The following is a 14666-nucleotide window of genomic DNA, read 5'->3' on the forward strand; positions in this document are numbered from 1 at the left end:
TTGCCACAGCAGCTAAGGGAATGGAAATGTATTGATTTCAGGCTCTTCCAAAGCACATAGATGGAAACATTTAATAGACTAAAACTTTAAGCACAGATTTTTTTTTTGGTTTGTTTGTTTGTTTTTCTTTTATGAAGGTTTCATAGCAGAGAGCTCTGAGGGATATGGCATTCTCTTTATCTATAAACATACTGACAGAGTTCCTGACCTCAGACCTTGAGACAGGATATAGAATCATAGAATCATAAAGGTTGGAAATGACCTCCAAGATCATCTGGTCCAACCATCCCCCTACTATCAATATCACCGACTAAACCATGTCCCTAAGCACCATGTGCAACCTTTCCTTAAACACCCCCATGGACGGCAACTCCACCACCTCCCTGGGCAACCCTTTTCAATGCCTGACTACTCCCTCTGAGAAGAAATGTCTCCTAATTTCCAACCTAAACCTCCCCTGGCTCGACTTAAGGCCATTCCCTCTAGTCCTATCGCTGGTTATCTGTGAGAAGAGGCAGATCTCCAGCTCACCACAATTCCCTTTCAGGTGGGGTCTCCCCCGAGCCTCCTCTTCTCCAGACTAAACAACCCTAGTTCCCTCAGCCACAGGGAAATCCACACTGCTGGATCACGTTCAGGTGAGCATTGACCAACACCCCCAGATCCTTTTCCTCTGCACAGCTTTCCAGCCACTATCCCCCAAGCGTGTAGCGCTGCATGGGGTTGTTGTGCAGGACCTGGCACTTTTAGCTATGTTTAACCTCATCCTATTGGCCTCTGCCCTTTGACCCATTCTGTCCAGGTCCCTCTGCATGGCCTTCCTACCCTCTGGCAGATCGACACATCACTCAACTTGGTGTCATCATCCAAATCATCAGTAAAGATATTAAAGAGAATGGACTCCAGCAACAACCCCTGAGGAAATGCCACTTGTGACCAGTGGCCAGCTGGATTTAACTCCATAAACTACCATTTTCTTTGGTAGCTGGAGAATTTTGACTGTTGAAGTTGCCAACCATGAAGATTTTTTTCAGAAAGACAGACTTTTTTTTTTTTTCCCAGTACAGGAAAGAGTAAGAACTTTTTTCAAACAGTTCTAAACATACAGCTAAATAGCTCTAAACAGCTCTAAATAAACAAAACAACTTTCTAGCTACTCCTGCTAGAAATCACCTTGTCAAGGTGATTTCCTTATCTATCTTACTGTGCCATTGCTTCTAAAATAGCCTTGAAGACATTTTGAAGTACACTCAAGTATTTGTCATAGTGTATGACTGGTTTTGGCAATCCTGAGAACTGCTAGATTAAGAGTTTGCCCAACAGCCTGAAGTAGTATTGTGTACACTTCTTGGAAATGCCTATAAAGTAATATTGAAGTAAAAGCATACTGTATTTCTATAGACTTTAAAACCTTACAAACGATGTTAACACCGAAAGTAAAATAAAGCCCTTACCTTATAAAGCTAGGAATTTGGGGAATATTCTCAGATGGAAATAGCAAATCGTTCAGGATGTTGGTTAGTTTGTTACCAGCTTGTCCTCGCTGAAGACCTGTCCCTATCACCTTTTGTAGGGCACGTAGCTGAGATGCTCCTGCCCTGGTTATGGCTGTCTGAATTAAAGTCTCGCCATCATTACTTTTAAAAATTGGGATTTTTCCCTTGCTTATTTCCTATCCTGGCCTGTGCAGGAGGTTCTCAGGCTGGCAGCTTCTCATAGGTGTAGGTGGGGATGTGATTCCACAGAGGATGGGACCCAGGCCGCAGCATGGTACAAATCTGGTGCAGGTCTGGCTCAGAAGCAGCCTGTGCTTAACTGCGATGGCCAGCAAGTAACCAGCTCCTTTAGCAACTAACATAAACTGATGCAAAATAACCATAATTTTAAAATATTTTGCTTTATTAAATGTTTAAAATAACATAAACATCATAGTAACAATTTTATGGCTGAGGTTCTCACAATTTTTGAATTTAACATTTCATCTGATTTGAGAGCTCAAAAGATTACACCTTTACATTAGAAACTTTGTAAGTAAGATTTATAACAGTAAGTTGCCTCAGAGCTAACAAGAGAATAGAAATATCAGATAGAACCATATAAACTTTGGACAGTGGGAGAATATTTTACTATAAAGTGGGGTCTGCCAAGATTATATAAGAACAATAAACCTTTTATAAGCAGTTTCATGTTAATCTGAACAAAACTGAATTCACAGTTGACTTTTTAGCAATTGAGAAGAGCCAGATAGCACTTAATTATTCCCCAAATACACTTCTTTTTATTTTTAAGTTGACTCAAGTAGGTCTGTATCACCTTCATACCAATAGTTAGCACCATATAATGGGATATTCACCATTTTAACTTACGGGGAATGTACAGAATATTACTTACTCTGAACTAGAATAAAGGGTCTAATTGTAACAAAAATTCACCCTTGCTTTCTGCAGTAGACCGTCAATGCTGGAAGAGCAACAGCATGCTTTCAACCATGAAGCTGTAGCTTATTTACAAACAAAAGATTGCCCCCTCCCTCTTTACCCAGTTGCTTATTCATGATAATGATTTGGTTATTTAATAGTACTACAGGTTTGGTTTCCTTTACATTGGAAACTAGGATAGGTTTTACCGCTTCATCTTAAACTGAATTAGAACAGTGCATACCAAACAAGCACAGCCTGGCATTTCAATGTGAGCTCCACTATTTTACGCTCTCTGTATGTTGAATGAAAAGACTGGTGCAGGAACATGTAAATACACCCACAGACAACTATGTTTTCTTGGAAAATGTAAAATAAGAAATCTCTTGAGGAGGTGTGTAATGTGCCAACAACCAGTAGAATACTGGTATGTCTGTTACTCAAGAATTCTTTCTACGAAGAAAGAATTGTGTTTTCTTAACAAAGTTACTGAGGTGTCAGGAGGGGAGGGGGTGAGAAGTTTTATTTTTTATAACAGACATGCTGGAGATAAACAGGCTTGGTTGTCAGTCAAATAGCTGTTTAAACTCTGATTAATCTTAGGGATTTTTTTTTTGTTGTTCTTGTTACAACAATTTAATAAAAAAAAACAACACTTCTTAATTGCAAGCTTATGCTCATTGCTCTTTGACAATGAAATGCTATTCAGTGTTTCATTGCTTTCACACAGCAGTTCATAGCTATAGTCTACAGACTAGCGTGTGTGTGCATGGTATTAACAAAACATTAATACACTGGATTCAGCAGTGGTCTTTGTTATTTTTGTAGCAGCACTGCACGCTTCCAACACTGTGAGCACGTAACTACAATGCAAGTTCATGGGGTACAAAAACTATAGACGATAATCTCATTATACTGTCTTGTGGCAGATATTTTCTTTTATGGCTCTGCAGAATGACTGTCAATACTGTTCTTTATGCTGCACATTGGTTGTTGGGGGGGAAGGGCAGGGGAGCCTTTTAATTCATAGAAGAAACCAAACTGATAACAAAATGCTGATGGAGCTCTTCCCCTGCCCCTTGAGAGGCAACCGTGGGTTTGGCAACTCATGCTTCTCTGATCTCTTGAGTCTCCCTTTCCTCATTGATCTGGATGCTCTGCACTTAACAATCTTTCTGCTCTTAGCAGAGGCTGCTCCTTCTAGTTCTCACCATAGCACTGACCAAGCTACCTCTTTAGAGGAGAAAAACAAACAAAAGAAAGCCTGGGTCCTGCTTCATTCATACAGGTAGTAATATCTCTAGCCTTCAGCCATGAATAGTATCCACTCCTGAATTGTTCTTGTTAATTTGTCAGTACCTCTGATCTAACAACAAATCTATTTTACTTGTCTATTGCAAAAAGGTTGTAAGTATACATGAGAGAGAGAGAGATGGAAAAAAAAAGTCTGCTACTTGGCATTTTCTTTTAGATATCTTCCCCAAGATTTGGATTTCTTCAGAGCACATACAAATACATTGAGAAACAGAAATTAGAAATATCAAAGGTAAGTTACAGCTTGAGGTGAGAACGAGTTCTTATGTCAGGTCCAACTTTCCATTATTACTGTCAGAACTGGCAGCCAAATGCCATTGCCATGTGTCAGTCTCTGCATTGTCTTTTTTCCTATGGTTTTTGTGTCTGTTTTGCTTCAGACAATCACCTGAAAATATGTCAAGCCACAAGAAAAAAGACTCAATCTTCACCACATGTTATGTCTGTGTTGAAACAAGCTAAAAGCTTAATCTCCCCCATAGGCAAGGCCAGAGCTCTGGAGCCTGCTGCTGGCAATGGTGTGTGGGCTACAAAAGATCTCCAGAACAGCATACACCATCTGCAATATCTGTGTTTCTGCAACATTCCAAGCAGCGCCTGCTGTTTTTCAGGGATGAGTAGTAGCTTTGCTGTGGCTGTTACCTTCAGCAAAATGCTGAACTGCTTTAGAACGTGATACCACCACTGTCTGAGTGAAGCCTGAAGTGTCTTTCTGCACACATAGAAAACAGGTCTGGATATGCTCACAATAAGCAAAGATACATTATTTCAGACTTGCTGGGACAATACAGCTCGTGCAAATAACTGTGAATGCCTGCAAGCATATTTGAGGGGTGCATGGAGTGACTAGCATTGGTGAAGGGAAGGCAGAAAAATTCACTCATAGCCCAACAATAGTAGGTCTGGTCTACATCAGTCAGGTGTTGTGGGTAGGTGTAGCAGGTCTGCAGTATTTGACTTTTCTGTGACACTGAGGGGTTTTGTCTTATCATGTAGACAGCTTAAGACATATGATCCCCTTAGCTGTTGTTTCTCTTTGTACGTAAGTCAGGCACTTAAAAGACTTCTTGGATATGAGCTAGAATTCTTACCTTATTTTTTTTAAATGAAGCTTTTTCAAAATAGTCTGCACCTTTGTTTTGTTTTTAAGCCTGTCACATGAGTCTGGAAGCTGGCTGATGACCTGCTTATTTACTTGAGGGAATGCAGTCTTTCTAGAGGCATCCCTATGGCGACCTGCCTTGTGCTGCTAAGGTAGCCACAGTCTCTGCATAGCCCAGTTAGTCAAGGATAATGCAGCTGACCTTCACCATATACACTGCTACAGTCAGTGTACATGAAATATCTGAGCACCAGCACTGAAACCTGTACCTCCTAGTTTCCCAGGCAGTGACACCTTGCATTACTGCAATGCACAGCATGCACTGCCTACTTTCTGGCATTGGAAAGCAAGTAGCTAACAACCAGTACAGTTTAATTTTGAAAATACGTTTTCAAGTCAAGGGCTTATAAAAATTGCTTCTTTATAAAATGGGTGCTTGACTTAATTGAACACAGATCAGAAGTAATGTGTGACATAGGGGCCTTTGCTAGGGAATGCAGGAATCCTGCCATTTTGGACACCGTGCTTCTGGTCAAGGTCTGCTACAGGCATCATTTAGTAATTGCTTAAAACTAGATCTCTGGGGCATACAAGGGAAGATTAATTCCTTGAACCTTTAGAAAGACTTCTGAATCAGCTTGGATGCACAAGTAAATATATACACTGTCATCACAATTTGCTCTTGCCTTCACTGCCAAAACCAAGTATAACTTTTAAAGAATGCCAGCTTTGTAATTTTGTAGTTTTGTAATTTTTGAGAATTCTCAGTATTCTCAGTTCTCAAGAGTCAGTCTTTTTTTTTTTTTTTTTGTGATGTAGCATTAGTTGTTCAGACAGCTAGTATGACACAAGAGTAGACAAACTGGATGCTGCAATTGTTTCAAAAACTAGCTGTTTTAAAGTCTCATAATCTTAAAGTGCTTATTCAGAGTAATCTGAATAAAATATATTCCAGTATTACCTTTTACTTTGAAAATCTGACAGCATGAAAATTTTTGTTGCACTAAGTGTCATTGCACCAGCTACTTTGAAGAAAGTTCTTTCTCTTTCTCCCTCCTCCTCCAGAGGAATCCATATTTTACTAGTTAAAACAAATATCTCCAATAGCCTTGAGCTTTAGGAAGATCCCTGGATTCCTTTCTAAAATGTAAAGTAGGACAAAACATTAACTTCATATCGCATAACTGTTTTTATTCAAAAGTCAATAAAACCTCTCTTAACTTCAAAAAGAAAAAAAACCACAAGTTTTAGACTCTAATTCCTCATGACGAGTGGTAGCAGAATTGGCCTGATAGGATTCCCTCAATACATACCTGTATACTTTTTTTTGCCACTGCAAGTGCTCAACTGCAAAGTGATTTTGCTGTAATGAAATCTTGAAGGACAGTATCAGGCTGTTTTTGAACTACAAGCAGACAAATGGAAGGGGGAAAAGGACTTTCTCAAAAATAGTAACAAGTTTATGATTTTTTTCTTCAATCTTTTAGGAAGTCTTCTCTTCATCCTTTGAATAAATAGAGCATTTCACACGACAAAGAAATGTTCCAAGCAAAAATGATAAATGCAAGAACAGGGCTGTTTGGTAGAGGATGAACTGCAATCTTAACCAAAGAGAGAAAAAAATGCCTTTCCATAAGAAAACAGTTTGTGAGCGAGAACAGTTAACACAGGTATATGAATTCTATGTGTGTCTTCAGTTATGGCTTGAAAGTATCAGTCCTCAGTAGCAATATGAGTCAAGATCTGAAAGCTGCTCATTGTGTTCACTGGCCTAGTGTAACTGATTCCCCCCCCCCCCCCCCCCCCCCACCATGTTTTGAAAAATTGAAACTGTAAAATCATGATTTTCAATAAAATACAATTTCACTGAATGAGAATGAAGAAATAAATAGCCTCTTTATGAAGACCTCTCACAGGTTAATTTCCTTGACTGGTTCTTCTCTGATGGCATCCCTTTCTTCCAAGGTTCTATGCTTTAAATTTGCTTCCTTTAAGAAGGAAGATTGAATTAAGATAGCCAAGATAGTACATGGGAAGACTGTGACTTTGGTTAATCCTTACTCTTGCACATTGGACTCTGGATGAAAGGTTCCAGCTTGATCTGTTCCTAAAGCTTTATGGCTTTAAAAATTGGTCAGCTCCTATGGAAGAAAGACCACCATGTATTAAAGCATTAGTTAAAATTAAAGAGGTGAACACATAACTGTGCACAATAAATGCAGGCTGCAATTAGAGGGAGTGGATTTTTCTGCTACTTTCAGACCCCGATGCCCATAGTCGCTGATTAGAAGTGATGGAGGTCCTTCTGGAAGAGGCTGGTTGCTGATGGATGGCTTCAGTGCCTGAGGGTGCTGGATGCCCTGAAGTAGGAAAGGAACTTGTAGCAGAGGCTCACCACAAAGTACCAGATGTTTCGAGCCATCTGTGACCTTGCAATGAAAATGCGCCAGATGATCACAAGGAGGGTGGTGTTGAATGCATATCGGATATTCCTCAGTCTGAGAAAAGAAAGAGACATATTATGAAGGAAGACAAAAGCAACAAAAACCTTACCAGCTTACTTCATTTGCTACAGATAATTTTATAAGAAATCTTGTTTGTAAGTGGCCCTTGGGCTTTTTGCCTCTCCTATTTGAGTAAAAATACTGTGCCTAAGATGTCTCTACCACCCACCAAGACTGTCTTGAAGTTACGATGTAGTGAATAGTTAATATAATAGGTGGAATAACTGTATTGTAAGTCTCTCTTGCTCCATGCACTCTACTTTCAGGCCAGAATAGATACTGAAGTCATGCTGAGAGGTTTTTGTTTTTTTATTTTTATTTTTTCATGATAGTGTAGTCCAATACCTTCTGCTTTGATTTGGTATATCAGTTATTTTTGACTATGTAGGATTGGTGACAGACTGGAGGCATTTTACAGGAGCTGATGAATGAGATTCTCCTATTTGGATAAAACCTTGCATTTAATGCTGGGAAATTATTCAATAATCATAAAGGTCTTCAGTTTTGCAGTACTGCAGCACTGTTGATTAGTTGTATTTTTGTTTGTTTGTTTGTTTTCATGTGTTTTTTTTTTTACACCATATATTTAAACTGAATTACTATCTCTTTAAGATGCTAGTTATATTGTCCTCTGTGTCAAGCAAAAGTTTCTGCAGTGCTCTCAGAAATTCTGACTTTCCAGTGTCTGACTGAGGGAAGAAAGCTTTATATCTAACCTACTCAAGACTGGTTTAAGTTTTGTAAGAGTTAACTGTTTTGTTTGTAAACTCTGTCACTAATCTATACCATACTACTTGTTTGGACTATGAGGCAGTTACTAGCTTGTTACAGTGATTCTTAGAGATTCTTTAAAAATGACCAATGAACTAAGAATTTGTTTAGCATTCCATTTCAGTGACATGGACAGTGGAACTCACTGCACCCTCAGCAAGTCTGTGGACAACACCAAGCTGTGTGGTGTGGTTGACACGCTGGAGGGAGGAAGGGATGCCATCCAAAGGGACCTAGACAGACTTGTGAGAGGTAGGCCTATGTGAACATCATGAATTTCAACAAGGCCAAGTGCAAGGTCCTGCACCTGGGTCAGGGTAATTCCAAACACAAATGCAGGCTGGGTGGTGAATGGAGCCCTGAGGTGAAGGACTTGGGGATATTTGTTGATGAAAAACTCAACATGAGTTGGAAATGTATGCTTGCAGCCCAGAAAGCCAACCATATCCTGGGCTGCATCAAAACAAGTGTAGCTAGCAGGTCAAGGGAGGTGATTCTCCCCTCCTACTCTGCTGTATCTTATGAAGTCAGGGTGAGAGAGTTGGGTTTGTTTAGCCTGGAGAAGAAAAGGCTCCAGGGAGACCATATAGTGGCCTTCCAGTACACGAAAGGGGCCTACAAGAAAGCTGGAGAGGGACTGTTTATCAGGGGTAGTGATAGGACAAAGGGGAAATTTTAAACCAAAGAAGAGATATTTTGATTAGATGTTAGGAGGAAATTTTTACTATGAGGGTGGTGAAGCGCTGAAAAAGGTTGCCCAGAGAAGCTGTGGATGACCCATCACTGGAAGTATTCAATGCCAGGTTGGATGGGGCTTTGAGCAACCTGGTCTAGTGGGAGGTGTCCCTGTCCATGGCAGGGGGGGATGGAAATAGGTGATCTTTAAGGTCCCTTCCAACCCAAACCATTCTATGATTCTATGATTCCTTGCTCTGGCAACAAGATGTTGCCATGAGAATGGTTTTCTTAAAGGAAACAACAGAACTCCAAGAGACCTGTGCTTTCTAATTTTGCCTGCATTCCTCAGTAAATGGACTGGAGAAGACAGGAGGAGCTTTAATTGAAAAGGAGGAGGGCAATCTCATATTGCTCATTTAGAAGCTCATAAAACTTTCACCAGGGCTTGAAATACATGAGTTCTGCATAAGTTTTGGAGTTTTTTCCATTTTGCATCTTTCTCTCCTCCTAAGCAATTAGAAACTTCAACTTTAAATTAAATTCAAAATTGCACTAGTGCTTAAAGTTTTTATGCAATCCCCCTCAGTTGAAAAAAAAATAAAAATCTAGGAGCTTCATAAAATCTAAATTTGACCGTTAGTTTTCTATTATAATTGTGAATGATCAGAAACTTCTACATTCATAAATTCCTCTTATGTATTGCAACTTCATTATTTGGTCATCTTCTGGGAAGGCATAATGTTTAGCCCCTGACTGTTAGTGTCATCAAGGGTCCTCTTTTTCTCACAGGATGAAAAAACGAAGTACCAACAATGCTCTGTCATAAAAAAAAAAAAAAAAAAAAAAAAGCTATGCTATATTTATCTCCATATTATTCGACAATAACATATTTCAATGCAAATAAGATAATTTTCCTCACAATACATTCAAGATAGCCAGGAGCTCTGGTCCTTGTCACTGGGTGTGACTTACTTTCGTAAGTGCTGCTTTGCTGCTGGGATGCCAGACATGTCCTCATTTAGCAAATACTTCTTAGCACCTAGGCAGTAGCTTTCAATGTATTCTGACCAGTGCAGCTGACGAACATCAAAGTTGTATAACTGGGAGATAAAGACAAAGAGCAGAAGTTATATGCCAGAGTTCAAAACAAGTTCACTTTAAGCATCATTCTTCACTGACCTGCTCCTGACAAGGCCCTCTATTAAGTTCTTAAAGCCACTAAGTTTCAAAGAAGACATGGACACTTAAAAACTGTACTTCACAGCTGTCAATCAGTGACCTAAACAGCTGAGAATTTGGGCAAAGAAAGTAGAAATTTAATGCTAGCTGGCAGAAAATAAAGATAAGTTTGTCTTTCAGGTTGCCACTTGTACATAAACACATGTATTGTACATGTACACACACACAATCATGGAAGAAAAATGACATTCCACTCAAGCAAACATAGAATTGAAAGCCTCCCTGCAGGTTTTTTGCATGTCACTAGAATTAGGTGTAAGTAAATGAACTGGACATTGAATCAACAGGTACGTCTGCAGTGGTTACTACTCTGTGATGTGCTCCATTCTCTTTCATCATCTAGATTGACAGAAATCCAAGGAATGGGTTACTCCGTTGTTTGGCATCAAGAAATCTCATTGCAGAGCTAATTACGCCAATTAATTTCAAAAGATGACATTGGAAAAATTGTTAGCAAGCCCTCAGGTTGTTGTCTGTCTACTAGAGCAAAGAAATGATTTGTAAGGAAGTGTTTTTTTTTGTAGTGTTTTTTTTTTTTTTTTTTTTTTTTTAATGAAGCAGTGAAGTGAATGGTGCTTCTTACTTACAAGGTCCTAAAATGACAGATACTCAGAAAAATACCTTCTTTTCACTCTCATGACAAGCCACGCTGGTTGGTTTGGTACAAGAACTTTGGTATCAGGACAGCAACAACTTGAGCGAAGAGGGGTTATCTAACTATGTCAAATGCAAAAGGTTAGCTACCGTGCAGATCACCATGGGCATTAAGTATATTTAGAGAACTGTGCTGCCCATACCATACCTAGCTTGTCTACTTACTTGTAATGTACCTGTGGCAACATAGGATGCAGTGCATAACAATAGTTTTCGTAAGCAGCTTGGTAAGCCTGAATCACTGTCTAACTTGCACTGAAGTCCTTGCTGCTGTGACTTTTTGTTTATCTGCATCAGTACAAGCTACTATATTACCACTTATGTTCCCTCTACATCTGCTATAGTCACAGCAGTACCAGTGCCCTTAACCATTCGAATTTGTTGCAAACAATACCAGTACGGACTAGGAAAGAAACCTCTAGACTTTTGTGCTGGGAATCTGTGTGAGAATTTCATGATGTGAGACCAATTTGATGTGAACGTCTAAGTATCTCTTTGCAAGGAGATAGTGACCAAAAGTGCATTCAAGCTTTTCAGACCTTCTGCCTGTACTCCTTCAGTCTTTCAGTTACAACCCCATTCTTAAGGAGTTGTATTTCAACCCTATAAGGACTACAACAGAACTTGACATCGTGCAAAGAAATTGCTGCCTGGGAACTTAAATCAAACAGAAACTTTTATCATATTGTTCAAGCTAAGACACCATGTGTTAACTAAACTTGCCCATGCAGTGCCCATTAAAACTAATGTTTTAATGTTTTATGTTTTAATGTTTTAATGTTTTTAATGTTTTAATGAAAATGCCAAAATCATTCAAGTGGTTTCCTTCCAGATCACCCAGCAAATTTCATACTGCAAGAGGAGATGAAGGAAAAGGTGACATAAAGGAGTCTTCTAGCTTTCTAAAAGTGAGACACTAAGAAAACTAGGATGAGAAGCTATTGAGAATGCTACGCAGTTATCCAGTGATTAGTTAGTTGCAATGAAACTAACCTGAGCACATAACTTCATGTTACCATTGATATTGTCTTTCAGAGGTACCTGTACAGCACAATTAGTTTACATGGGCATATGTCCCCATGACAGGTGATGCCTGAAATTCTTGGGGATCAGAGCTGTAATATGAAAACTGGAACTGACCATTTCTTCTAGAAATATAACGTGTCTGTACAAAAAGGAGTGCCGTTATCCTTCCTACTCCACTGGGTATTCCAGTCTATGTAGACAACCATACGGGAAGTAATAAAGTTGCCACCATTACATATGATGCCATTAACTTCTTCAACTCAAAGGGCTGAGTACAGCTGGTTCATTGAGGATATAAATTTCCTATATTGGGTTGTTGTGGCAAGGGTTTGGTAGCAGGGGGGGTTGCAGGAGTGGCCTCTGTGAGGTGGGTCTAGAAGCTGCTTCAAGTTAGATCAGAGCCAGTTCCACACAGCTCCAAAAGGAATCCACTGCTGACCAGAGCAGAGCCAGTGAGCGATGTTGGTTGTGCCTCTGTGAGAGATTTAAGAAAGGAAAACAACAACAACAACAACAACAAAAAAACAAACAACAACAAAAAAAACTGCTGGGCAACAGCAGCTGGGAGAGAGGAGTGAGAAACAGCCCTGTGGACCCCAACATCAGTGCAGAAGGAGGGCAGGAGGCGCTCCAGGCACACAGCAGCAGCAGTTCCCCTGCGGACTGTGGAGAGGCCCCTGGTGGAGCAGACTGTCCCCCTGCAGCCCACGGGTCCCACACGGAGCAGATCTCCATGCTGCAGCCCGTGGAGGAGCCCCCGGTGGAGCAGGTGGATGTGGCCTGGAGGAGGCTGTGACCCGTGGAGAGCCCCTGCAGGAGCAGGCCCCGGGCCGGAGCTGCAGCCCATGGAGAGGAGCCCACGCAGAAGCAGGGGGTCTGGGGGGAGCTGCCACCCGTGGGGGGGGACCCATGCTGGAGCAGTTTGCTCCTGGGGGATGGACCCCATGGTACGGAGCCGTGTGGGAGCAGTTCTCAAAGAGCTACTGCCTGTGGGCAGCCCCCTCAGAATCAGTTCAGGAAGGACGGCATCCTGCGGGAACGACCTCACGTGGAGCAGGGGCAGAGAGTGACCGTGAAGGAGCAGCAGGGATGAAGCATTAGGGACGGACCACAGTCCCCATTCCCCATTCGTCTGCACCACCTGGGGGGAGGAGGTAGAAGAGGGTGGCTGTAGGGAAGGTGTCTTTAGTTGTTGTTTTTTTTTTTTGTTTTGTTTTGTTTTGTTTTGTTTTAGTTTCTCTTGTCTGCTAGTGATAGGAAATAAATTATATTAAACTCCCTATGCTGAGTCTGTTTTGCCTGTGACAGTGAGTGATCTCCCTGTTCTTATCTCAGCCCCTGAGTATTTTTCATTGTATTTTCTCCCCCTTTTCCTTTGAGGAGGGGGAGTGAGAAAGTGGTTGTAGTAGAGTTGTCCAGCAGGGTAAAACCACTATAGCTCCCTTTGTGCAGGCCATTTTGTCTGTGAAAGCAAATCTAGGTTATTTACGTGCCAAACAGAAACTTGAAAACAAAAGGCAGAGAGCTGCCTTGTTAACTGGAAAGACTTCACTGACTGAACTCTAAGAGAAGAAAGAGTAATACATCAGGAGAAAGCATCCTCCAAAATCTTCCAAATGGAAGGTTCCTGATAAATTCTTTAATAAAACAAGGAGGAATATATTTTTTCAGATCAAAGTCAGTATCAGTCATCTAGGCAGATGCCATTTGAAAGCTGAACAATGCACCAAAAATAATTGCTGCAGATGAACAGAGGTGGAGTTCAGCAATCCACATGCAGGGCATACTTACCTTTCTGTCCTCTGTGTTAAGCTGACCCATTAACATATTCATATTATCTGAAGACCAATCCCAGGACTGGGTGGAGAAATACTGCAGGAGCATCATAGATTTGTGCAGTCGATTGATAACCTTCATCATTCTAAAATAGAGGAGGAGAGTCAGAGATGAACTTGATTTTTGACGTGTAGATGTTTTCACAGGTGAATAGGACTTCCAAAGCCTGATGAGCCCTCCACTGAAAACTAGCTCGGCAAGAGTCTAACAACTGCTCCAGCTGAGGCCCTGAGCCTACAGCTGCTCAGCCTTTATTTTTGTTCTGAACATGAGTGCAAACAAGCATTCTCCAGGGCAGGACTGAGGCTTAACTTACTGGCCTGAACTGAAAAAGGGTAAGAGGCCATATCTGCACCACATTGCAGTGTGAGGTGAAAAGCCCATCTTAACCAGTACCAAGTATGCACAGCAGATTGCACAACCACAAAGGTATGTTGTTTGCCTCACAAGGCAGATAATTCTCTTTCTACCACAAATGTTTGTCTGTTCTCAAGCTGGAGTTGACTCCTGAATTGAGGCTGGCTCTGATTTTGGAGTTAGCTCATACTGAGCCAGCTCTAATTCAGAGGTGACTGCGTCTGCAGCATGGACAAGATCTGAAGTCTATTGCTCAACTTCACTTTTCAGATAACAGCATCTTTTTCATGTCTTGAGGTCTCTCTGATCTCTCCATTTGACTTAAAGGCCACCCTTCTCCCTGTGTAATACAGTGGCAGTTTGGAGTGATTTTTGTGTCCTTCCTTACACAGGAAGATCCTAATAGCATTGCAGTCCTGGTGGGTGACCTTGGAAATCATCGTACGCATTATTTTGGTGGGGGAGGAATGGGAGGGCACAGTGAAACTATCTGAATATCTTCCTGAAGCATCCTCATAAAGATGAAAGCTGGTTCGGGGCTGCTAAACAGGAACTTTGGAAATGTGGATTTAGGTCTTTCATGTGTCTTGGCCTTTCTTTATGACTCATGTTTACATAAAAGGGGATGACAGTAGTGCCTCAGGATTATTTTACAGGTATCCCAATGGTCATGAGTATGAAAGGCCTGTGGGAGGCAGTTGTTTTAAAGTGTGACGTGCAGTGCTCAGTCCATGTTCTCTCAGACTGGATAAGGACAAGGGAAAGCAT

At 40.9% G+C, this 14666-nt stretch overlaps 1 protein-coding gene across 11 annotated transcripts in view; it reads right to left on the reverse strand.

The window, feature by feature from the left end:
* Window positions 1-1878: 1878 nt before the first annotated feature.
* FAR2 (fatty acyl-CoA reductase 2) overlaps window positions 1879-14666 on the reverse strand; it is a 156814-nt gene continuing 144026 nt past the window's right edge. For all 11 annotated transcript variants that reach the window (XM_080599316.1, XM_080599319.1, XM_080599320.1 and 8 more), the window contains 3 exons: window positions 13497-13626; window positions 9759-9886; window positions 1879-7331 (listed from right to left, as the gene is read on the reverse strand). In XM_080599316.1, coding sequence (XP_080455442.1) covers window positions 7169-7331; window positions 9759-9886; window positions 13497-13626 — 421 coding nt within the window. In that variant the 3' untranslated portion in view covers window positions 1879-7168. The remainder of the gene's footprint in view (window positions 7332-9758; window positions 9887-13496; window positions 13627-14666) is intronic.

The sequence above is a fragment of the Anser brachyrhynchus genome (genome assembly GCF_964034855.1).
Source record: "Anser brachyrhynchus genome assembly, chromosome: 1".
In the NCBI taxonomy this organism is placed as follows: Eukaryota; Metazoa; Chordata; class Aves; order Anseriformes; family Anatidae; genus Anser; species Anser brachyrhynchus.